The 24,247-nt window shown below is 54.6% G+C and overlaps 2 protein-coding genes across 10 annotated transcripts; one reads left to right on the forward strand and one right to left on the reverse strand.

Annotated features, from left to right (window-relative positions):
* Positions 1-524: 524 nt before the first annotated feature.
* ZNF526 (zinc finger protein 526) lies at positions 525-5,416 on the reverse strand. Of its 7 annotated transcripts, XM_047835801.1 has the most exons (4): positions 5,289-5,398; positions 3,571-3,670; positions 3,314-3,405; positions 525-3,223 (listed from the first exon to the last, which is right to left on the reverse strand). In XM_047835801.1, exon 4 carries the CDS (start codon positions 3,200-3,202, stop codon positions 1,175-1,177), a length of 2,028 nt encoding a protein of 675 aa, XP_047691757.1. In that variant the 5' UTR covers positions 3,203-3,223; positions 3,314-3,405; positions 3,571-3,670; positions 5,289-5,398; the 3' UTR covers positions 525-1,174. The 7 variants fall into 7 exon arrangements, with proteins under 7 accessions (XP_047691757.1, XP_047691753.1, XP_047691752.1 ...); XM_047835797.1 differs by having other exon boundaries at positions 3,314-3,670; positions 5,398-5,416; XM_047835796.1 differs by having other exon boundaries at positions 3,314-3,670.
* Positions 5,417-5,520: 104 nt separating this feature from the next.
* On the forward strand, positions 5,521-23,999 carry DEDD2 (death effector domain containing 2). Of its 3 annotated transcripts, none has more exons than XM_047836380.1 (5): positions 5,521-5,581; positions 7,717-8,083; positions 9,577-9,699; positions 14,130-14,270; positions 22,781-23,999. In XM_047836380.1, the coding sequence occupies exons 2-5, from the start codon at positions 7,756-7,758 to the stop codon at positions 23,170-23,172; spliced, it is 984 nt and encodes a 327-aa protein (XP_047692336.1). In that variant the 5' UTR covers positions 5,521-5,581; positions 7,717-7,755; the 3' UTR covers positions 23,173-23,999. The 3 variants fall into 3 exon arrangements, with proteins under 3 accessions (XP_047692336.1, XP_047692335.1, XP_047692334.1); XM_047836379.1 differs by lacking the exon at positions 5,521-5,581 and adding an exon at positions 6,322-7,151; XM_047836378.1 differs by lacking the exon at positions 5,521-5,581 and adding an exon at positions 6,330-7,113.
* Positions 24,000-24,247: the final 248 nt, after the last annotated feature.

Genomic DNA, 24,247 nt, shown 5'->3' on the forward strand with positions numbered 1-24,247 from the left:
GTGGGCTGAAGGCACCACCTGGATTCAAATCTCAGCGACACTGCTGCCTAGTGTGAGACCCTGGGTGAGTGCCTGTCCCTGTTTTCTCATCTGTACAGCAGGGCTAATGCTGAGATCACCACACGGGCCCGCCGGGTCACAACCCATGTGCAGTGTGAGCTGTGGTGCCTGCCACGGCTAGGTGGTCATGTGTGCTGTCATTGTGGCTGTAACTGGACGGTCTCCAAGTACACCAAGAACTCACCCTCTCTGCAGTGTCATCTGCCTGTTACGTTTTCTTCCTCTTTCACTGGTGGATTCCTAAGTTTTCCACAAGGACTACCTCCTCCAAGGGGTTTGTTCCCTGCTTGGGGATACCACCGTCCCTGTGCATCCCCAGCACAGTCCTGAGGATCCCGGGACTGAGATCTGCCTGCTCCCCAGGGGCAGGGCAGGAGCCTGACTCCTCTCTGGCCCCCGGCATGGCCCGGCATGTGGGAGGGAGGCCCGTGGACTCCCAGGCTGAATGAATCAATGACACACACTCAGAGAGCAAGGCCATCTGTACTTGTGTGAACTCCACTGCCACTGAGCGTCTCCTGGGGTAGAGCCTGGGTCTGGGTCTGAGTCATTCCCGGGGTTCCAGCATCACCCAGCCTGCAGCTGAGTATGTGGGTACCTAGAGATTTCCTTCCATATTGTCAAAAGTGAGCTTAAGGAAGCCCAGAGAAGTCAAGTACCTCTCTCTCCACCAGGCAGAGCCAAGTCCTGTATGCCCAGGGTCCAGGGAAGGTGACAGTCTTGGGGACAAGCGAGAACCCGCAGAGGTATGCAACAGTGCCCAGCACAGGTCTGGCACGTGGTCGGGGCTCAGGAAAGGTTACCTGACGTTGCTGGGCACCAGGGTGACAGGTGCGGAGCAAAGAGCCTTGGCAAACGCTACTCTGCAATGCACCGGGGGGACCCGGGACAGATCACGTCCCGTCTCAGGGCTTCAGTTTACCCTGAGGCAGAGAAAAGTGACAAGACACACCCGGCAGGGCCGTTGTGAGGAGTCAGTGGGTAAGAGGCCAGGGTGGATCCTGGCACCCAATCAGGTGCCAGAGTGGCTTGCCAGGGGGTGGTCCCCTCTCTCCCGGAGGTGCCCACGATTGTTGTTGCAACCAAACTCTTTTATTGCTGCTCTTCGGCTGCGTCACACGAAGGCCGCGTCCAACTGCAGCAGCCCGCTCGCCTCCCCGGCCCCCAGGGCGGCCTGGCACAGCTGCAGCGTGTCCTCAAGTGCCAGAGGCTGGGACGTCTCGATGATGGCAATGGTCTCCCCCAGCTCCGTACACATGATAGTCTGCTGAGGCTCAGGGGGCGGGGGCGGGGCAGGAGGTGGCGATCGGGGCGGCTGCAGGGTCAGGGTCCGGGCTCGGGCGTGGACACGCTGGTGCAGTCGCAGGCCTGCCAGGGCGTGGAACCAGCGGCCGCAGGTCCCGCAGTAGTAGGGGCTCTTGTTGTACAGACCGGTGATGGGGAGGCGGGGTGCGCGGGCGAAGGCCACGGGCCGCAGGTGCAGCCTCCGGTGCTGCTGCAGGTTGGAGCTCTGCGTGAAGCGCTTGCCACAGTCCAGGCACTGGTAGGGACGCGCACCCGTGTGGGTCAGCTGGTGGCGGCTGAGGTTGGCCAGAGAAGCAAAGGTCTTGCCACACGAGTGGCACTGGAAGGGCCGCTCGCCCGTGTGTGTCCGCAGGTGGTTGCGCACGTGGACCAGCTTCTTGAAGCCCTTGCCGCACACTCCGCAGCGGTGACGCCGCTCGGGGGGCCCGTGGACGGCGCGCCGGTGCCGGGAGAGTCGGGAAGCCGAAGCGAAGGACTTGGAACACTGTGGGCAGGGCAGCTGGGCGGGCGGGGCGGGGGGCGGCGGTGGTGGTGGCGGCGGCGGCGAGGGCTCGGCCGGAGCCGGGGAGGTGGCCGCCAGCGCGGGGGGCGCCCCGCTCTTGCCCGCGTGGGTGCGCCGGTGGTAGAGAAACTTGGTCATGTTGCTGAACGTCTTGCCGCAGCGGCAGCGATGTAAGGGGTTGGCGGTGTGTGCCCGCCGGTGAGCCACCAACGTGAGCTCCGTGCCAAAGCCGCGGCCGCAGTCCACACAGAGGTAGCGGGCTTCGCCGCGGTGCAGCCGCAGGTGCTGCTCGAGCGACGCCGCTTTCTTGAAGACCTTGGAGCAGGTCGTACACTCGTGCGTGCCGCCGACGTGCGCCCGCCCATGAGCCAGCAGCCGGTTCGCCGAGCTGAAGCTGCGCTGGCACTGGTCGCAGTGGAAGGGGTGGGCTGCCGATGCCGGGCCGCGGGATGCCCGCCGGTGTCGCCGGCGTGCCTCGGCTGACGTCCAGCGGGGGGGACAGTCCCCACAGCCCCGGGCCCGGCCGGCTGTGGCCCTGTCGCCTCCCGTGGCGTCATCACCAACCTCTGCCACCACCTCCTCCTCCTCCTCCGTCTCTTCGTCGTCTTCCTCCTCCTCCTCTTCTTCCTCCTCCTCGAGCCCATTGCGCTCTTCTTTCTCGAGGGAGTCAAAGTGGGTGCCCTGATGCTCCAAGAACTCCTCGGGAGTGGCACAAAGGGTGGAACATTCGGGACACTCGTAGGGCTCCATCTTCACTTCGGGTGGAGCAGGGAGGGGAGGTGCCGGGGGAGGCAGAGGGGGCAGCACCGGTGGTTCGGCTGCCGTAGCAGAAAGGTGCCTGGCCTTGCGATGAGCCACCCACAGCTCAGGAGAGGGGAAGAGCTCCTGGCAGTCCCCACACTGGTACTGGATCTGGCTTGCAGACTCCCGGAGGTGGGCGTCCTGGTGGGCCAGGAGCTCACCAGGGGACAGGATGAGCTGGCTGCACTCCCCACACTGGAAAGGCCCATCCTCGGTGCCCGCCATGAGCTCTGGCTCCAGGCCAGCATCCTGGGTGACCAGCGCCTCCTCCTCTGTGACAGCAGGCACATGCCGCTCCTGGTGAGAGAGAACTTCCTCCAGCGTGTTGTAGAGGCTGCCGCACTCAGAGCACATGAACTGGTGGTGCTGGAAGAAAAGGGAGGAGGCGAGGGCCTCCCCAGGTGTCATCTCGGTCACCTCTGTTGACATCTCCGTCACTTCTCCTAACATCGGTGTTGACGTCTCCATCGCCCCTGGTGACATCTGTGTTGGCATCTCGGCCGCCTCGGCCACCTCAGCCGCCACCTCTGCCATGGTGGGGAGGGAGAGTAGTGCCTGGAGAAAAAAGGGGAAGCTGGTGAAACATCGAGAACCTGAGAGAAGCAGGGATGTCTCAAGAGCTTCCTTGCCCATCCTGTCGCTCACCGGCCTCTGTCAATCGGCAAGCCTGCATCCAGTGCTCACGCCTCAGTCTTCAATGAACCTGTAGCCGACCCCTGCCCCAGGGTGCCGGGCATCTGTGAGAGAGACAGCCTCTTTCAGTCTGGCCTCAGACGTCACCCTCCCTCCTTACCCGCAGGGCCAGTTGCACCCTTTCTAAGGACACCTCTCTTTATGCCTCTCATCGTCTGCCTGTAGTTTCCTCACTGTTCAGCCCCGTTCCTCCTACTGTATGTACACACAGACATGCAGCAGAGTTTGAGAGCGCAGGCTTCTGGACCGGACCGCCCTTGGCTTGAATCTGCGTTCCACCACTTACTTCCTCCGAGACTCTTTTGTCACCTGTGAAACGGGGTAAAAGTAGTACTGACCACAAACACCCTGGTACTTGAGAAAGGTTAGACAGAACCATGACTTGGAGTTCTCCAGAGATGCTGTTTTTGAGTCCTAAGTCTTTGCGGTTGCCATTCCTTCTGCCAAGAGAGTTCTCTCCTCTTCTTGTCCAGCAAACTCCTGCCCAGCATTTCCTTTGTGAAGCCTTTTCTGACAACATCTCTACATTCTCAGGGTGATGTCCATCCACTCCTTCCTCCTTTGGGTTCCTATGGTAACCTGTGCCACCTCTATCATAGCAACTATCATGAGTCCGGGTTGAGGTCTGTGCTCCTCTCCAGACTGAGCATGCAGGCAGGGCAGATCTGATTCACTGTAGGGGCTGATGTCACCAACAAAACCACGGACCCGGGCCAGGGATTTTTAACTTCTGAACTTCCACCTATGTGCCCTGTCTCCCCTTCTACATGCGTGGGCTCAGCCCAGGCCTCTTTACACAGCAGGGGCTCAGAGGCACTTTAGTAAACGACTGCCCTCCCACCCCCTGCTAATTTTCTGAATCCAATCTCCACTGTCTCAGTCTTTAACTCATCTGTTAGTGCCAGAGGGCTGGTGGAACTCAGCTTACACCCAGGCATGCAAAGTTGCTCATATTAAGCTCCCGGAGGGATGTTAGTCTCTTCATCACTGATGTGGTTCCAGCACCAAGAACAATGATTAGCCCACAGCAGGTACTCAGTAGATACTCTGTGGATGAATGATGCTCCCTCCAGGAAGTGAGGCCATGAGAGCTTAACTCTCCCTGTGCCCATTCCACTTCTTCCACCAGGCCAACTTTCCTATTAGACCGTGAATTTCCACAACAACACAGCCTAGCACATGACTCTGTTTTCAGCTGATATCCAATAAATGTTCCTCGAATAAATGATTCACTAAAGGCCCAGGAGTTACTTTTTCTTAACTACAAATCCCAACTCCCTCACTAATATACGAGTCGCCTGGGCCCTGCACACAACGGCCACCCAGTAAGGTATCTTCCTGAAAGTAGTCAACCCGGAGCCCAAGAGTTCAGTTCTTCCTTGTTTACAGCCCCACACTCCAGAGAACTCCCATGGGGCGAGGCCCAAGGCCTGGGGTAAGGCTTACGCAAAGTAGGCACCCAGTGAATGTTCTTCCAGAAGTCTGCCTCGAGTAATCTAAAATTCGGACTTTTCGCCCACATTCCTCCCTTCCCAATTATGGGACTGTGTATTATCGGTAGGGAGAGACAGGGGCTTTTTATACCATAGATCAGTAAGTCCTTCCAGGAAAGAACCCACCAGGGGCCTGGAAGTTCAACTTTTCCGCTACACATCCCATTTCACCGAACGCACTTCTCAACTCCGTAGCACGAGAGTACCCTGTAAGGGCTGGGGGCGGCGGGCTCAAGGGTAGGGTCCTGCACGCCGCAGAAGCTTAATCAATGCTCTAGGGCACATAGGAAGGAGCGCTCTCCTTCCACTCCGCGCCGCTCCCGCCCTAGCGCAGGCCCCAAGGCTCTTCGTCCCTCAGTGTCCCCTTCGTTCTCCCTCCGCCCCCTCCGTACGCCCAGTGCTCTCTTCCCCCGCCCGCCCCGCGGCGCCCTCACCCGTCTCTCTCGCCTCCTGCAGCCCCCGCCGCTCTTGACACAGACCCTCTCTGCTCCAGGCGTGCGAGACCCCTCACTATCCACACCTACCATTGGGCGGTGCCCTTACCCGTGGCAGCCAATCAGAGCTGGCAGCAGAGGGCACGCGCCCCCGCGCCTGCGTGTTGACGCTCAGGCGGGGTTCGGCGAGTTTCTCCACGCACACAAATGTGCCCTGTGGGCGGAGTCGGGCCTCAGACAAGCGCCTGCGCAGTTCTCCTGGGCTGCTCTGCCAAGAATCAGAAAGTTAAGCGGTGAGAAGAGGGCATCATTGGAAAAGAGGGCCCAGGGAGTGGAATGGGTGGCGGGAGACCTTGACAGAGGTGTTATTTCATGGCTGAAGAGGCTGAGCATCTCCGAGAGCACAGCTTTGGAGGCAGACACAGCTTTGGAGGGTACTTCCCCTCTCTGGACCTCACTTTTAGTAGTGTGTAAAATGGGCTTGACTCACCTCAAAGGCCGTTGAGGGGATTGGATGAAACAAACACGTAAAAGCTCTCAGCACAGGGCCTGATACACCGTGGGTGCTCCCTATAACCCATGTAACATGGACAGAGTCCTTCCCAGTTTGTAAAACTGCTTTCCCTTCCCTCCCACTCTTCGGTTGATTTAAGGATATTCACCGGGCTTCAGTAGGTGACAATTGCCATCGAAGGGAGGGACTCTTTCGAGGTCACTGCTGCAGCCCAAGTAGAGCCAGTGCTAAGCCAGTGCCAATCAGGACCCAGGTCTCCTGCCTTCTAAGGAGAGATAATCCCAGGGATGGGAACCACTCTGGGTAGGGGACTTGTTTCAAGGCACGTGCGGGCCTTGGCCTTGACTCACCAAGGTGTGTGTGTGGGGGGGTGTTGGGGGGGTGGCCACCGCGCCCAAGGCCCTGCCCCGGGGAGCTGCTCAGACACACAGCCTGGACTCCAGTTCTCTTGCTAGAGAGAGTGCAACTTGTAGGTGCAGGTTAGAAGAGGGGGTATTGGAAGGCCCTGTGACCTTGGAGGGCAGAGATTGGAAAGGGTTTCAGAGGGAGGGGTGTTTGAGACGGGGACAGGGTGTCTGACTGTAATGGGGGACTGTGATGGATGACATCAGGAGGTGCACGGCCAGGATGGAGGGGTCTATTGCAATCGGGAAGGAGGTATTGGTTCCTAACATGAGATGCGGGAGCTTCCTGGTCTTGATCAGGGGAAGAACTTAGCTATGGGGGTTTGTGTTGGATGAAGGGAGATTTCAGTCGGGGGCACGAGATGGCACAGTTGTGATGTAGGTTGCCATTAGGAATAAGGGGCAGTGTAATGGGGGAGTGTCCAATTCCTGATCATAAAGGGGCCTAGGCGCTATTTGAAGCCAGGACTGTCGGGATTGTGGTCCTTTGCCATGGGCAGCTAGGAGCAGTGGTAATGTGGGCGTCTAGGTCGTGATTAGGATGGAACTGTAGTACATGAGATGGATTTGACATGGGGGGCAACGAGGACCCGACGGGTTAAGTCACGGGCTCACAGAAGAACCCTGCAACCAGGTACCAGATCCAGTTCAGAGGCGGAATCGCTCTCGCTTTGCGCAGGCGCAGCACTGGCGAGCTAGACGCTACGGTTGGAGGCGGGCCCGGAGGGGTGGGGCTTAGAAGCTTCACTCTGCGCTTGCGCCGAAGGGGCGTGGCGGTCGCACCTGCGCGAGTTGGGGGAAGGAGGAGGGGCGAGGTGACGCAGGCGTAATAATAGAGAAGGTGCCAGAAAGATCCAAAACAAGTGGCTGCGGCCGTCGCCCAGGAGTCGTCAGACGCCGGAACCCGGTGAGGATCCAGAGAGGCCTGAGGGCGACTGGTGGCGGGTAGATGGAACCACTTGGGTGTTGGGGAGAGAGCGGTACCGCCCTTGCAGGGCGAGAGGGTCGGGTTAGGGCAGCACCACCTGTGTGGGGCGAAGGGCTGCTTTGGTAGGCTCCACTTGTGGGGGGCAGAGGGTCGCTTTCGGAAGGTATGATTTGGGTGGAGTCGCGGCTCTGATCGGACAGTACCACTGGCCGGAGCCAAGGGGCACGTCCGGACAGTGCCACCCAGAGTCAAAGGGCAGTTGGCAGGGTGCCCTGGGATGGGCCCCCGCGCTTATTCGGACCGAATCACGTAGTCGGGTCCGGAGGCTGGTTCGGGACATACCACCTGAGGAGGGGCGTTCGGGCTGGGTCTGGGAGGACGAGCGGGGTCTAGCGTCTCGACCTGTTACTAGGGGACCTCGGGCGATACCATTCCTTTCTGGGGGAAGGGGGAGGCAGAGACGGCTGGGTTGTGAAAATAGCCTTGCCCAGCGGATCGAGGTTGGGGAGACGCACTGGCGGGGGTGGGGTCCGGGTCCCCGCGTCGCTGACCATTGCCCCCTCCCCTCTGTGTGGGTTCTAGGCCCTGGTTCTGAGCTTGTGCCGCCCCCCTCCCCCGGGTATGGCGCTGTCCGGGTTGACCCCGGCCCCGAGCTGGGAGGAGGATGAATGTCTGGACTACTACGGGATGCTGTCGCTTCACCGTATGTTCGAGGTGGTGGGCGGACAGCTGACCGAGTGCGAGCTGGAGCTGCTGGCCTTCCTGCTCGACGAGGCCCCCGGCGCGGCCGGCGGTCTGGCCCGCGCCCGAAGCGGCCTGGAGCTGCTGCTGGAGCTGGAGCGCCGCGGGCAGTGCGACGAGAGCAACCTTCGGCTGCTGGGGCAACTCCTGCGCGTGCTGGCGCGCCACGACCTGCTGCCGCACCTGGCGCGCAAGCGGCGCCGTCCAGGTAAGGTTGAATGGGAGGATGACAGACTTCCGGTGGGGACAGGGCCTTTCTCTCTCTAGGACTCTATGGTTGCCAGCGATATGGACAGCACCATATCAGCCTATGTCCCAACCCGCGCCGCCCCTCCTCCCAGAGTATCAATGAGGAACACAAGAGGGAGGAGGCATGGCTTTTTGGGACAGGTGAACTTGTGGAATTTGGCCACATCAGTGAGGTTTGTGGGCAGTGTTTATGGAGGCCTTATTTCATGCCAGGCACCATGGTAAGCCCTTCGTGTGAACTATCCCCTTATATCCTCCTAGTAATCCCATGAGGAAGTTCTTTTAGTGTTCCCACCATACAGAGAAAACCACAGGGTTAAGAGGAGTTAAGCAGCTTGCTTACATATAAGAACTGAATCCTGTGTGTTGAGCACAGAAGTTACAAGGTGTTGGGACTGACAAAGTGTGTGTTCCATGAAGCTTATATTTAGTGTGTGGGGGGGGGGGGGGAGGGGAGCAGCCATTAAAGCAGGTAATTTATTTTTAGGTTTGGTTATAAAAAGATTAAAGCAAAGTTAACAGAATATAGAAAATAGGCAGCGGTTTATAGCGAAGGCGGCCTTTCTCAGATTGGATAACCAGTGAAGATTTTCCTGAGAAAGCGACGTTTGAATGGAGGCTGTACTGCTGATGTGCATAGATCTCACAGGAGAATATGCTAGGCAGAGGGAAAGACAGGCTTTCACCCCTTGGGTCAGGAATGAATTTGGTATCATCAGAGACCTGTGTGGCAGGAGCAGAGAGGGAGATAAGCCACTTTACACAGGGACATGCAAATGACACATGTAGAAAGTGTGGGAGTCAGGATTCAAAGGCAGCTGGCTGGGCTCTGAGGGCTTGGCTCTGCCCTTAATCCTCTGAGGGAAGTACTCATGGAGGAGCAGTTCTAAGAAGATGAGGAATTCAAGGATTTAAAGGACAGGAGTCCTTTGTGTGTCTTGGGATTGAGTTGTTGAGCTCTTGGCTGGGTTATTAGGGGTGCAGTGGATAGTTGGGGAGGGGGATTGTGACCTTCCCCTGCCTAGAGATAACCAGGAGAAAGGCAGCACTAGAGAAGAAGAGACAGTGTTTTTGGAAAAATGTGTTTGGAGGTTAGGCTACGGAAGAGAAGATTTGGGGACCGTGCTTACTCCTTGGGGCCTCAGGGAGAGCTGGGGGCAACATTGCAGGGGCCTGACCATGACTTGGCTTACAGAATAACCCTGATAGTTGGAGCTGCTGTAGATAGGGGTGGGGTGGCCCCGGGAGGTCTTGAGTCTTCTCTATCTCTGTAGGCATCTAGCATCCACCGGGCAGGAAGCCTTTGAGAGGGAGCAGATGACTGGGCTCCGACCTCTGGGGAACCTGGGCTCCCAGTGGAGCAGTAATCTATCTCCAGGTGGGAATTGGAGGCTGGGCCTAGGAGGGTGCCAGATGCTGTAAATACTTCTTTCCATTTTTCTCTCCGTGAAGTGTCACCGGAACGTTACAACTATGGCACCTCCAGCTCTTCCTCAAAAAGGACAGAAGGCAGCCGCCGTCGCCGTCGCCAGTCAAGCAGTACCTCAAATGCCCAGCAGGGCCAATGGGAGACAGGTGAGCCTAGGCGGGTGGGCACGATGGCAGCGTCCCTTTCTTCCTTCTGAATCCTGATGAACCCGCTCTATCCTGGCCCATTAAGGAAGGGGACCAAGGGGCCATTCTGTCTCCGCATTCCTTTGTGTGTATGTGTGTGTTTATTCTACAAAAGTATGTGTCCAGAAGCAATGAATGGAATTGTTTGTTGTGGTTTTATAGTTCATCCGAATGACCTCACATGGTGGGTATTCTTCACGTGGCTGTCTTTGCTGGATACCTTTCTGAGATTTACTCGTGTCGAGGACCTTTAATTGGTTGCTTTTAATTGCCGTGCCAATTCATTTATGCAGCCTCCTCTTTCCTAGTTCCTGAATTATTCAAATATAACTTCAAACATACAGAGAAATTGAAAGATGGATGCAGTGAACACGCTCATATCTTTCACCTCGATTCAGTAATTTTAACATTTTTGCCACTTAAGAAAAAAATTTTTTTTAATGTTTATTTATTTCTGAGAGAAAGCACGAGCAGGGGAGGGGTAGAGAGAGAGGGAGACACAGAATCTGAAGCAGGCTTCAGGCTCTGAACTGTCAGCACAGAACCTGACTTGGGGCTCAAACTCATGAGCCATGAGATCATGACCTGAGCCAAAGCTGGATGCTTAACTAACTGAGCCACCCAGGTGCCCGTACATTTTGCCACTTTTGCTTTATGTGCATGTACACGTAACGATGGGTTTTTAGTTGAACTCTTTGAATGGAAGTTACAGCCATCGGGACACTTTCCGTCTAAATAGCAGGCATTTCTTGAGAATAAGGAGAATGTTGTAGACCACTTCCAGACCGTTATCACACCTGAGAAGGTAAATACTAATTCTCTGATATCCTAATGGTTCATTTTCAAATCTCCCCAAGAGTGACTCTACTTTCAGGACTCACTCATAGTTGAGTTTCTCTGCTTTGAATTATTATGTCTCCTTAATCTCTTAGTTTAGAACCCAAACTTCTCCCCAACTGTGTATTTGTTTCTTTTCTTCCCATGACATCCGTCACCTTATTGACCTGGTCAGGCCCGTTGTTTTGTAGAATGTCGCGATTATTTCAGGAAGTGCCTGATAATTTCCTGCTGGTGTCATTTAACTGGTTCCTTTGTCCCCTGTATCTCCTGTGACGTGGGAAGCCACTCTTCCCCCCCCCCCCCCAATACTCACACCAGGAGACAAGTGTGGCAACAGCCACTGGGCATTGTTTATAGTTTATAAGTTGAAACTTGGGTAATTTCCAGGAGTAATAGCTTAGTGAGGTGAAAGTAAGGTGCAAAAAGAAAAAAAAAAAAAGTGGGTCAGGAGGCTTGGTTAGATTCAGGTTACATGTTTTTGGCAGGAATGTTCCTCAGTCGATGCTGTGTGCCTCACTGTAGAGTGCATCAGGCAGCTTAAGGTCTGCTTTTCTTGCTGTGAGGGGGAAGTTTGATCACTTGCTTAAGGTGCTGTCTGCCATATTTGTCCTTTATAAAGGCACATTTTCCCCTTTCATGGTTAGTAAATAACCTATGGGGTGACACTTGGGCACATCCAGCTCCCCAGCGGTATCGCCTGTGGGTTTAGCATGCACTGTTGATCTCTGCCTGAACTGGTCATTACATTGGTGTTCACAAAAGGGTGATTTTCTTACTGTTTTTTCAATGTCTATCAGCTGGCATGTAGTCTTTCAAGAGTTTTTCTGGGGCGCATGGGTGGCTCAGTTGGTTAAGCGTCCGACTCGATCTCAGCTCAGGCCTTGATTTCAGGGTCGTGAGTTCAGGCCCTTTGTTGGGCTCTGCACTGGGCATGAAGCTTACTTAAAAAAAAAAAAAGTTTGTCTTTTCTCTCTCTCTTGTCCTGAGGGGTGGGGGAGTGTCACTATGGACTCGTGTTATTATTTATTTACTGGGTTAGAATATGTTAGTCATTCTTCCTGATGTTCAGATTGACTAGTTCCTACTGTCTTTTTGATTTGCTTCCATCATTCTTTGGGTTGCCTGCTCTGTGCCACTGTAAGGCGTCCTGGACTCAGCTTGTACTTTTCTCTCTCCAGCCCTGCAATCTGCTGTTTCCAGAAGCCTGGTTTCTTTTAGAGGCACTGGCATGTAGAGACCAAGACTTGGGTGCCGAGTAGGCACATTTTTCTGGGTTCTTTTAGTGAACGGAGTTAAAGACTGCTTTAAAAAAAAATTCCTATTTGGGGCAACTGGGTGGCTCAGTCAGTTAAACGTCAGACTTCATCTCAGGTCATGATCTCACAGTTCATGAGTTCGAGCCCTGCATCAGGCTCTGTGCTGACAGCTTGGAGCCTGGAGCCTGCTTAGGATTCTGAGTCTCCCTCTCAGTCTGCCCTCCCCAGCTCTCTCGCACTCTGTGTCTCTCTCAGAAACAAAAACAAAAACAAGAAACAAAAAAAACCCTATAAAACTTAAAAAATAAAAAAAAATTTCTATTGGTGTTTTCAATTCAAAATTAGTATTACGAGGATTTTTTTCTTCACATTAAAAATTTTGTTTCTTTGTTTTCAAAAAAAATTTTTTAAGTTTATTTTGAGAGAGAGCGAGTACAGGAGGGGCAGAGAGAGAGAATCCCGTGTAGGCTCCACGCTGTCAGTGCAGAGCCCAACTCGGGGCTCGATTTCAAGAACTGTGAGATCATGTCCTGAGCCGAGATCAAGAGTCGGATGGACGCTGAACAGACTGAGCCACCCAGGCCCCCTTAAGAATTTTGGTTCTTTTTTTTTTTTTTTTTTTTTTTAATTTTTTTTTTTTTCCAACGTTTATTTATTTTTGGGACAGAGAGAGACAGAGCATTAACGGGGGAGGGGCAGAGAGAGAGGGAGACACAGAATCAGAAACAGGCTCTGAGCCATCAGCCCAGAGCCCGACGCGGGGCTCGAACTCCCGGACCGCGAGATCGTGACCTGGCTGAAGTCGGACGCTTAACCGACTGCGCCACCCAGGCACCCCAAGAATTTTGGTTCTTAATAACATTGGGAAAATGGATTTATTTGCTTCATTTTACAACATTCATAAAATAGCTTTGAAAATATGACGTCAGTACCACTGCTGACTACATCTACTGAACAAAACATACCATTTATTTGTGGTTCTTCCTGTCCTAGGAGTATATCCCACTGAGAGTTTATACAGTCAGAATGTTCTTCCAAGTTACTTGAAATAATTCTCTCGTTCGTGTTACTAATTATATGTATGGGTGTATATATATATATATGTGTGTGTATATATATATGTGCGTGTGTATATATGTATACATATATATATATATACATATATATATGTATACATATATATATACACACATACACAGCTAGATTCGTTTGTTTCTGTTTAATTTTATGGTTGGTGTTATTTTGGTCTCTTAAATTTTTAGAATATGTAAAACGGTTATATGACTCAAAAGTCAAAACTAAGGTACATAGGAAAGATGTTCTTAGAAGTATCATTTCCAGTGTTGCCCCCACCCCCTAGTGAATAGGTAACCAATTTCACTATTTCCGATTTATCTTTGGTGTTTTGTGTTATAAAAATAGCAAGTATGTATGTATTCTTGTTTTCTCTTTTTTTAATGTAAAATGTGGCAAATTATAGCCACTTATATTATATTTTACTTTATTTCACTAAACAGGCTACTCCGGGAAGTTACTCTGTACTACTTGTCAGATATTTACATTGCTTTCACATTTAGATAGTTATAAACAATGCCCCAGTGGCTTGTTTCCTGGTGTGAGTGTGCAGGGGTTTGTTCAGGGTCAGATGTGGGACTGCTGGGGGGTGGGGTGTGCTCTTCTGAATGATGCTAGGTTATACTTACTGGTTATGTATTTTCCTTTTTTAATGTTTATTTTATTTATCTTGAGAGCAAAAGAACACAGGTGAACACGGCAGGGGCAGAGAGAGAGGGAGCGAGAGGATTCCAACCAGGCTTCGCGCTGTCAGTGCAGAACCCGATGCGAGGCTCGAACTCCCAAACTGAGATCATGACCTGAGCGGAAATCAAGAGTCGGATGCTTGGGGCACCTGGGTGGCTCAGTCGGTTAAGCATCCGACTTCAGCTCGGGTCATGATCTTGCGGTTCGTGAATTTGAGCTCCGTGTCAGCCTCAGACCCTGGAGCCTGCTTCTTCAGATTCTGCGTCTCCCTCTCTCTCTGTCTTCTGCTCATACTCTGTCTCTCTTTCAAGAATGAATAAATAAGCATTAAAAAAAAAAAAAGAGTCAGATGCTTAACTGAGCTACTCAGGTGCCCCAACTGTTCATTTTATGGACAGGGCCACTGAGGTTCAGGAAGCAGAGGGGCTCACCCAGGGTCTCATGGCATGGAGACCAGCCTTGAGCTCTTCTCCAGGCGCCTGCCTCAGTGCTCTGTTATCCTGGTTTCAGCATGCCCTGTCTTTCCCTCCTCAGGTTCCCCACCGACCAAGCGGCAGCGGCGGAGTCGGGGCCGGCCCAGTGGTGGTGCCCGACGGCGGCGGAGAGGGGCCCCAGCCACCCCCCAGCAGCAGCAGGAGCCAGCCAGACCTGCCTCAGAAGGCAAAGTGACCTGTGGTAGGTGTCTGCGGGCCTTGGTGAATGCATGCATGGAGCCTGTGACAGGCTGCACACAGGGTGGGAGAGACAGGCACTCGTCTGGAGTGTGGCACACCTAGTGGGTAGGCAGTGGCTTCTGTCCTTCTGGACTCGGATGTCCTTTCTGTTATTATCTTGCTTGTTTATGTCTGGTCCGGAGTTGAAAGATCACAGGTGCTACCTTCTCCAGGAAGCCTTTGCAGACCACTCCCTGCTCTCAATTTCATTTGCTTTTTCAGTAAATGTTTTCATGGGTTTATGTATTTTATAGTCTTTTCTTTTGCAGTGGTGGAATATCGCACAGGGAAAAATGAGGATCCTGGGACAGGCTGCCAGGTTCATTTCTTGGTCTTGGCACTTAAATAGCTTGTCTGACCTTGGGCAGGTGGCTGAACTCTTTTGTGTAAGATGAGGCTGACAGTGGTGATTTTCAAGTAGGGTTGTGGCGAGAGAAAATGAGTTAAGCCGGTAATACATTCACAGCAGCACCTGGCCTGGGGCCCATGCTGTGCGCTGCTTACCAGTTTGTGCCTCTTCGTGCTGTTACTGTGCAGTGTGCTTGGGACAGGAATAGCGGTGAGGTCCCTGCCCTTGGGGAGGCGACCTTCTAGTAGGGCGACAGATCAGTGAAACTGAAGCTCACTTTATAGATAGTGCCATGAACAGAGGGTGGGGAGTGGGTGGAGGAACCCGGCTGGAGCCGAGATGCTGGGCCCGGCAGGCCTTGGAGTAGATGGGAGTTGGGATTTTATTCCATACGGCGAGTGTTATGTAGGGTTTTCAGCAGAGGATTGGAGTGCCCTGATACTTGGTCTTGACGGAACTCCGACTCCATCTGGAAGATCAGTTAATAAACAACTTACGATTTATAAAGGACTTAGACCCGTGCTAAGCGTATAGGGCATGCTCTGCCAGGATGTGTTAAGTAATTTGAACAAAGAGGAAGCAGAGAATCGAGTAAAGAGGCTGCACAGCCTGAGCAGGTGAGGCCGAAGGTCTGGCCTGGGGAAGTTCTGTTACGGAGAAGGGGTGGACTAACAAGGCTGCATGGGCCTGCAGGTGTGCTGGGTGGGATGGGGTGTAGGGGGGAGATTCGTGCTTAGACTTTGGCTTTGAGAAAGTCTCCCTGGTCCTAAGGGGAGTAGACGGGTGCGGGTGGGCACGCTCTCTCTCTCGCTCAGCCCACACCACTCTGGTTCCTCCTCCCCCGAGTGTCACATGAGGCTACAGATACCTGTGCTGAGTGCTGCCGGGAGGAACAGACCAATAGAGCCAGCCAGTGTCCTTCAACAGCCCCCAGCTTGTGGGGGTGGCTGCCCGGTGTGACTCTTCCTCGAGGCAGGCAGTAATTACCAGAGCCCCCCAGAGCTACCTGGCTGGCAGAAGGAGTCACTGCCTCCTAGGGAGCCTGCTGAGCGGAGGCTGGGGAAGGGTCTCTACTTGGCAGCAGAGGCTTCGGGTCTCTTCCCTGAGGGCAGGGCTGTGGCAGGGAGGTGCTTACATTGGGTGTGGCTGGGGCTTGCTGGGAGGACTGTAAGCAGGTCTGACTGCTGACTCACTGGGCAGGGTGGGGCTGGAGGGAGGCCCTCCCCAGTAGGGCCCTGGTTGTTGGTTGTTTCCTCTGAAAAAGCAGGGATGGCTCACCTTTTTTTTTTTTTAATGTTTATTTATTTTTGAGAGAGAGAGAGAAAGACAGCACTACTCGGGGAGGGGCCAAGAGAGAGAGGAAACACAGTATCCGAAGCAGGCTCCAGGCTCTGAGCTGTCAGCACAGAGCCAGAAGTGGGGCTCGAACCCTCGAGCTGTGAGATCATGACTTGAGCCAAAGTTGGACGCTTAACTGACTGAGCCACCCTGGCGCCCCCAGGATGGCTCACCTTTAACAACGTCTAATACCAAGGGTGGAAGGAGGCGCCTCCAGACCCGAGTGATCTGCCGTTCTTGTCCCCTCCTGTTGTGTGAGAGCTATGGGGGTTAAGCCCTAGTCAGCTGCCCTCCCGAGAGGGGTAGAACTAGACTAAACTCTGTTTCCAAAGGGGAGGGACATCTGGAGTATCCTGGGTTTGGACACAGGACCTCTTTAGTTTCCATTCTTTCAGAGACATCCATTGGGCGCTGTGCTGGGCATGCTAGTCACTTGGCCCTGAATTCTCAAGACAGCCTTGAGGTAGGGGTGATAGCCCCGACCGTGCAGAGTGGCAGGGTCAGTTCCTTCTCTTCTCCCACGTGTGTTCTCAGAGCATTTACTACATGCTAGGTACGGTGGGGATGGCAGACGCTTGTGCTCACAGGGTGCATGGTTTGGTGGCAGGAGACAGAAACTTCAGGTGGTGACTGAGAGAAGGAAGGGCAAGGGGTGGGGAGTGATGGGAAATGCAGTTTAAGAGGCATTTTCAAGGTAGGGTCGTCTCAGAAGCCCCCTTGGAAGAGACTGAGTGAGCATGTAGATGATTGGAAAGAGGGTTATATATACAGGACAGCAGGTGCCAAGGTCTGAGTAGGAGTGAGCTGGTGGTGATGAAGGGATGGTGAGGAAGCTGGCGAGGCTGGAGTCAGGAGCAAAAGGAGACAGCTAGGAGGTGAGGCCGGGAGAGGGGGTGGGGCCCATCCTGCGGGGCCAGCAGCCATGGGCCAGGGCTTTTTTTTTTTTTTTTTTTCCATTTATTTTTTTTTTAAAGAACATTTTTTAATGTTTGTTTATTAATTGTTTTTTAATGTTTATTTTTAAGTGAAAGGCCAAAACACGAGTCGGGGAGGAACAGAGAAAGGGAGACACAGAATCTGAAGCACGCTTCAGGCTCTGAGCTGTCAGCTCAATGGCCCTGTCCATAAGATGAGCAGTTGGGGCGTCTGGGTGGTTCAGTTAAGCATCCGACTCTTTAAAAAAAAAAAAAAAAACAACTTTTTTTTTTTAACGTTTATTTATTCATTCTTGAGAGACAGAGTGTGAGCAGGGGAAGGGCAGAGAGAGAGGTAGACACAGAATCTGAAGCAGGCTCCAGGGTCTGAGTCTGACACAGGGCTCAAATTCATGAACCGCAAGATCATGACCTAAGCCGAAGTTGAAGTTGAACTCTTAACCGATTGAGCCACCCAGGCGCCCTGGTGTTTTATTTATTTTTGAGAGAGAGAGCACAAGTGGGGGAGGTGGCGGGCATCAGCGGAGGGGGGGGGGGGGGGCGGGACACAGGATCTGAAGTGGGCTCTGTGCTGACAGCCGGATGCGGGGCTTGGACTCATGAACCGTGAGATCATGACCTGAGCTGAAGTCGGACGTTCATCTGACTGAGCCACCTTGGTGCCCCTCGTTTTTTTAAATGATGGAAAGCAACCAGAGGATTTGAGTGACAGGATGAGCTTTGCTTTTTTCCCTGTTTTCTGTGGAGAAGGTACAGAGGCAGATACGCCAGTGTGATGAACCTTGTCCCTCTTTCACCTGGTTTCAGCAGCTGTCAACTCATGGGTGATCTTGCTGCATCATCTGTGTTGTTTGGGAGTCAATTTCAGGTGTCTTATTATTTCATCTGTAGATTTTCCACTGTGTACTTCTAAAAGATCAGAATTCCTTAAAAAAAAAAAAAAAACCACACCAAAAAAACCCTGTCTAATTAGCGCTCGTAAGATCTAGTTGTCTCATGAGTGCTGGCTCTCCTAACCCTCTCCTGATATCAGAGATTTCCCCATCTTGCCGTTTTCTCTCCCTTGTCCCCCTTGCTTTGTAGTTGTTGAAAGTAGTTCTGTAGTTTGCCAATTGCATCCTGCGGTAGAGGGATTGAATGTGTTCCCCTATTGTCTGTATTTCCTGAAAATTGGTGGCCAGGTCTGGAGAGGTCTGATCAGATTCTGGTTTGATGTTCTGTTGTATTTTCAAGCTCGCTTCCCAGGTGGTATCATGGCCTTCCATCAGGAAGCAGGTAGCGGCTGCTGATTTTGTCTCTGCTGTTGGTGGCAGCCTCTCCTTATTGTTCAGTAGAATCTTAATGTTTGACATGTCTCGGGGAAGAGACTAAAGCAAGGGATGGGGTGCCACTGTGTCCAGAGGAGGATGGTGCTGGCCCTGGAGTCTGGTGACCGGTCTGAGGTGACCACACCCCTCTGCATCTCCAGGGCCTCCTTTGTAAAACCAGCACCTGCTGGGACTCCCCTCCCGTTTCCCTTGGCGTCTCATTCTGCCCCAGAAGGGAGGGGCAGGGGGACCAGGGGGTGCTGGGGCCCATTTGCGTGCAGGAAGCCAGAGCATCTCTGCTCACTAAGACAGTGTAGCCACAGCCTCTGCCCTGGGGGCAGGGAGCCTCTGCACAGCTGCCCTAGTGGAGAGGGACTGTGGCCAGAGGAAACGATTTGGCCGCACGGGTGCCAGACGCTCTTTGAGCCTTGCTCCTCCTCAGTGGCGCACCTGGGCCAGGCAGTCCGCTTCTCTGCACGTCTGCTTCTTCTCTTATGGCCCAGCCACCTTTGGCCTTCCCTGACTCCTGCCCTGGCCCTGTTCCTGACCCCCCTGCTGCTTCCGCAGTGCAGCTGGAGTCGTCTTGGCGTGAGGTCACGTCCTTCCTGAGGCCCTCCGAGGGCTCATCATGTGCCAGGCACTGGCCTCAGCTCTTGACTTTCATCCAGCTGTGTCATCCCCAAAGCGGCCCCACGGAGAGCAGGTGCTGGTTTTACGTAGGAGGCCCTGGAGGTGCGGAGGGGTGTGGTCACCTTGGGAGGCCCCGGACTCCCTGCTCCACCGGGTTCGGCCCCACCCCTTCAGTCGTGCCCTAGTGCCCTTCTCCTCGAGGTCCTGCCACACCGACCCCAGCCTGCGAACACCTCAAGTGCATTTCCTGCTTCCGGACTTGGCGTGCAGGCCATGCTGTATTCCGGGAATGCTGCTCTTCACTCCCCTGGTTTTTCTCTCTCGACCTACTTGTTCTTCACATTTTATTTCCAGTGTCATTTCCTAGAGAGGGCCTGTCTGATCACTGCCATCTAAATTACACCTCGCTCGCTCTAATTTTCTCTCGTGGCCCTTGGCATGTCTTTTAATTCCAGGTTTCTGTATGTCGTTGTGTGAGAGGCAGCAAACAGGACAGGGGTAGTTAAGAGCTCAGGCTCTGGAGCCAGGCACCCCAGTTGGAATTCCAGCCCTGCCATTTCCTGTCTGTGTGGCCTTAGGCAGGTGATTCATCCTCTGTGCCTCAGTTTCCCCATCTGCAGAAAGGAGGTAATAGCACTGCCGTATGAGGTTGCAGGGATAATCAGAGGCTTAATAAATGTGACACGTGTGTGCAGGCTGTGGTAAATACTATGTATGTGTCAGCTGTTGCCCTTCCGTCATTTTGGTGAGGGCTAAGCTTTGGAGAGAGACTGAGCTTGGTGCCCATGATTCAGGGCCAGGGACAGAGAGGTGGCTCACATACTGTGTAGGTCTCCTTTTTCCTCGTGGAGTCTCCTTGTCCTCTTTCTCTGTGTACCACACTCTCGGGTTCCAGACCCGAGGTTGGACTGTGGTCTGGTGAAGGATTTCCTCACTTGTCAGTGGGGATGAGGAAAGTGCTGTGGGGGTTTGGGGCCCATGATTGGGAGAGCCCTTGGGTAGGACCTGGCCCCTGAGAGGTGCTCTTTAACTGGGGCTCCAGATCTTCCAGGCCCACTTGTGGCGGGGGGATGCACATCACGCCAGCATTCCTGGCACTTTGTAAATATATCTGTTGAATGAAAGAATGGATGGGACAGACACTAGTCCGTCCTGGTCCTGTTGTCCTTCTACCCGCCATGGGTGGGGGGTAGGCTCTGGGTGAACAGTTTCTGCCACGGGTTGAGTGCCGATCTGTGCTGAGGAGAAAGGCGATCTGGGAGGATTTCACCTGCATAGGGTGTGCCGTTCTGTGGGCTGGGACTTGCTGGGCGAATGGGTGTTGCAGGGCGGAGGAGGTGGACAGGTTGTTGTGTGAGTAAGGCTTGTGTTGGGGGCACTGCCCTTGTGCCTGGAGGGCAGGGGATGGGGGAATGCAGCTGGGACCGAAGGAGCAGAAGAGGTTGACTCGGGTCCAAGTGAGAGAGGCCAGGCCTGGGCAGGGGCTGTGGGCTAGAGAGGTGGGTGTTGAAATCGCAGTTCCTGTTTCTGGGTGCTTTCTGGGTCCTAGGCCCTGGGGCAAGTGCTTCATGAGTCGCCTTATTTAACCCTCATGACCACGTCGTGCGGCAGGGGCCTCTTGTTTGTCTGTTTATGTTTTTCAGATGGGGAAACTGAGGCTCAGAGAGGTGAGGTCACATGTCCAAGGCCCCACAGCTAGAGAGTGGCAGAGCCGGGACTCGCCTCAAGGTCTGTCGGACTCCGCCACCTGGTTCCGTGCCTCTGCCACTGAGCTTCCCTGTGTGGCCTTAGACAGGTGCTGCTCCTGCCAGTCCCCTGCTCCCTGGCCCCCACCGACTGAAGGCATGGTCAGACACTCATGGGAGGCAAGGATGTGGGCCCAGAGGTCTTAGGTGGTTTGTAGGTGGAGGGGGCTGGGTCTTGGTGCTGTGGGAAGTCCTAGGGGCCGAGGCCAGGTAGGTTTCCTTGGGCCTTGAGCTGAGAGGGTGAGGTTCCCCTCCAGGCCGAAAGAGGAAGGGTTTGGGGTTTGGGGTGGGAAGAGGAAGTGGGTGGTACTGAGAAGTCATCTGGGGGAGCAGAGACCGGTCTTCCACCTTGTGCTCTGTGGCTGACACTGTGAAAGGTAAAGGGAGTTGGGGACATGGCCCTCCCCCTTCCAGAGCTTCAGTTTCCTCATCCGTCAAATGGGTTGACAACCCCTGCCCCGCAAGGCTGATCCTGCTCGGTGGCCTGGCCTAAAGCATTTGGCACATTGGAGCTTCTGGCGGCTGCTGTTCTTGGAGCACCTGTCAGGCATGGCTTACTGTGCTAGCTGGTCCTTTTCCATCCATTGCTCTCTTTTTAATCCTTTTAACAATCTTTCAGAGTCAGAATTCCCCGTTCAGGTAAGAACCTGGGCTCAGAGAGACTGTGACTTGTTCCAGGTCACACAGGGGGTGCCTGGAGGCTCTTGGGTTAGAATCGTCTCCATTGACCTGAAGCTGTCCTCTGGGGCACCGGAGGCTCAGTGACCTCCGTGGAGGGCTGCCACTCCCTGGCCAGGTGACCTGGGGCAAATCACTTCGCTTCTCTTTGCCTCCATTTGCTCACCTGTAAATTGGGGTGATAGCAGGGCCTGCTACATGGTGTGTTTGTGGCTTAAATAAATTCGGAGTGCTTGTTGTCTTTTCCAGCTCCTAGCTGATCCTCAGGGCAGCCGTGTTGTGTGGGGAGGAGGTTCTGTTAGTAGCCTGAGTCACGGGTGGGAGTTCAGTAATCCCACAGGGAGGTGACATGCCTCAGGTCACATTTACAGGGCCAGTCTAGGAAGTCCCAGGTCCTGTGCCCTGTGCGGAGCTGCCACCTCATTTGGGCAGATGTGGGCGGGGTTCTAAGCAATAGCAGCGCGACTCAAGCTGGCCTAAGCACAGAGGGAGTGGATGGTAGCTGAAAATCCAGGTGTTCCCAGGGCTCGCATGGGGAGCTCCGTTTTTCCCTCTCCTTCTGTGATTCTGAGTAGTCCTCGTGCTCTCTCCCCTCTTGGTGGCCAAGTGACCTCCCGCAGCTTTGGGCTTACGGGCCACTATCTCAGCCACCTCTGAGGGAAGAGAGCGCCTGCTACCAGTCGAGCCAGCCCAGTTTCAGCCTGGAGATTCCTGGGCGGTGCTCACTGGGTGGATGGGTGCCGGCGACGTGGCTGGCCCTGCAGGAGTGTCCCTGAAGGCAGGAGGGGGTGAGGCTGGTTGTCTCAAGGCAGGTCCTTTAGTTCGTGTGTTGATTCTTTCACGAATATACATCGAGCACCCACCGTGTACCACAGGGCTGCACAAGTGAATGAAACAGTCCCTTTGGGGACTCAGGGGCGGCAGGGAGACAGGTGGTAAACGTGACGGTATAAAGGAAAGTGCAGAGGAGGTTAGAAAGTGATATGTGCCTTGGGAAGAAATGGAGCAGGGTCTGGGAGACTGGACATGTTGGGGGCCAGGGTGATGGTGGTAAAGTTTTAAGTAGGTTAGATGAGGCCTCAGTGGGAAGGTGGCACTTGAAGGAGGAGAGGGAGCAAGTCCTGTGAAGACGGGCAGAGCAGCTCCAGCCAAAGGAGAGGCAGGGCTGGGCAGAACCTGCCTGGTGGGGGGGCGGTGCAGCAGGGCACTGAGGCTGGAGCGGAGCACGTGAGGGGAGAGGAGGTCGCCAGGTCAAGAGGTAACAGAGGCCAGGCCACAGGAGGGAAGCCATATGAGGGTGTCACCCGTACTTGGGTGTGGTTATCAGAAGGGGGAAGGATGTGGGGAGGTGCAGTGCAACCCATGGCGGGGTGGGAGGAGCCTGTTGGAGGAGGCTCGATGGTGGGAGGAAGGGTTGCGGTCCCCCTGGTCCCATTGCGCAGTATGTCGTGTGTTGGCTCCTCCCTGACCGGTCGTTCCTTCCTCCGCAGACATCCGGCTCAGGGTGCGAGCAGAGTACTGTGAGCACGGGCCTGCCTTGGAGCAGGGCGTGGCATCCCGGCGGCCCCAGGCGCTGGCCCGGCAGCTGGACGTGTTTGGGCAGGCCACTGCAGTGCTGCGCTCCCGGGACCTGGGCTCCGTGGTGTGTGACATCAAGTTCTCGGAGCTCTCCTATCTGGACGCCTTCTGGGGCGATTACCTGAGTGGCGCCCTGCTGCAGGCCCTGCGGGGCGTGTTCCTGACTGAGGCCCTTCGTGAGGCCGTGGGCCGGGAGGCTGTCCGCCTGCTGGTCAGTGTGGACGAGGCCGACTACGAGGCTGGCCGGCGCCGCCTGCTGCTGATGGAGGAGGAGGGAGGACGGCGCCCAACTGAGGCCTCCTGATCCTGGACCTGGAAGGACTGAACCCACCTCCCAGCCTCCGGGCCACTTTCTCCCCCGGAGGACATCCATCTCTGCCCCTAGAGGACTGTCACTCCAGCAGCTCTGAGGACTGGACAGATGGCCTGGCCCCTTGACAGCCTCTCCCACAGGATGTGGGCTCTGAGGCCTAAACCACTTCCACCTGAGTTTTCTTCCCAGCCTTCCCCCAACCCTACCCCCAGGTGTGTTCCCTCAGCTTCAGGAGGCCAGGGGCACAGGCATGCAGACCGGAAAGGAGGGAGGCACATCTACACATTCACCAAAGGCCCCCTGCACACCGTGTCCCTGACCCTGGGCTTTGTGCACACATGCACACTGCCCCCTCTGGAATTTCCCCTGGCTGCCCTGGCCTGCTCCACACATGTCTTTGGCCTCAGGGCTTCTCTCTCAGGATCTCTGATTTTACTGCCCCCAACCCTGGACTCCAGCACCGCTGGGCCCTGGGGCTAGGGTGCACATGGGGCCTGCTCACCTTGCCCTCACATCTCCACAGCCGGCCAGGGCTCTGCCCAGCTTCCATACACAGACCTGGCTCCACATCCTCCTGCCCCCCCAGAGTTGGACGTGCAGACTTGGACATGGACCTGCACCCAGCGTGTCACACCGCAGTGCATGTCACACCACAGTGCAGCAGCATTAGACCAAGTGTGTTGCCTATGGGGCCAGGATCAGAAACCCAACTTCCTTCTCAGAAAGGGAAGGCAGAGGCTTGGGGCTGATGGGAAAGGCCTTTTATAAATGGCGCCAATAAAACTGCCCTGGACTGGGGCTTAGGGTGGGCATCGAGACTCCCTAGGACTCTTTTCTTTGTGGGCTGGAGGAAGGAGCTGATGAGGTCCTGGGCCCAGTACCCATCCTGGAGTTCCTGGCCCAGTATCAGGCTAGAGGAAGGGCAGGAGGCTGGAGTATCATCTGCCGCTGCTGCCAGAGGCTTGCCCACCTCTCTGGGCCTCAGTTTCCTCATGTGTCAAAGGAAATACTGCCTTGGGGTCATACCTCTCTCAACCCCGTTTGCACATGCTTGGCTCTTGGATGT

This window comes from Prionailurus viverrinus, chromosome E2 (genome assembly GCF_022837055.1).
Source record: "Prionailurus viverrinus isolate Anna chromosome E2, UM_Priviv_1.0, whole genome shotgun sequence".
NCBI classification, from domain to species: domain Eukaryota; kingdom Metazoa; phylum Chordata; class Mammalia; order Carnivora; family Felidae; genus Prionailurus; species Prionailurus viverrinus.

Coding starts and splice junctions, on each gene's coding strand:
- ZNF526 (XM_047835795.1), bottom strand. CDS start 5,381: ATGGTAGGTGTGGATAGTGAGGGGTCTCGCACGCCTGGAGCAGAGAGG. Junction 3,224..5,288: donor GCAGGAGGCGAGAGAGACGG/GTGAGGGCGCCG, acceptor TTTTTTCTCCAG/GCACTACTCTCCCTCCCCAC.
- DEDD2 (XM_047836380.1), top strand. CDS start 7,756: ATGGCGCTGTCCGGGTTGACCCCGGCCCCGAGCTGGGAGGAGGATGAA. Junction 8,084..9,576: donor GCGCAAGCGGCGCCGTCCAG/GTAAGGTTGAAT, acceptor CTCTCCGTGAAG/TGTCACCGGAACGTTACAAC. Junction 14,271..22,780: donor AGAAGGCAAAGTGACCTGTG/GTAGGTGTCTGC, acceptor CTTCCTCCGCAG/ACATCCGGCTCAGGGTGCGA.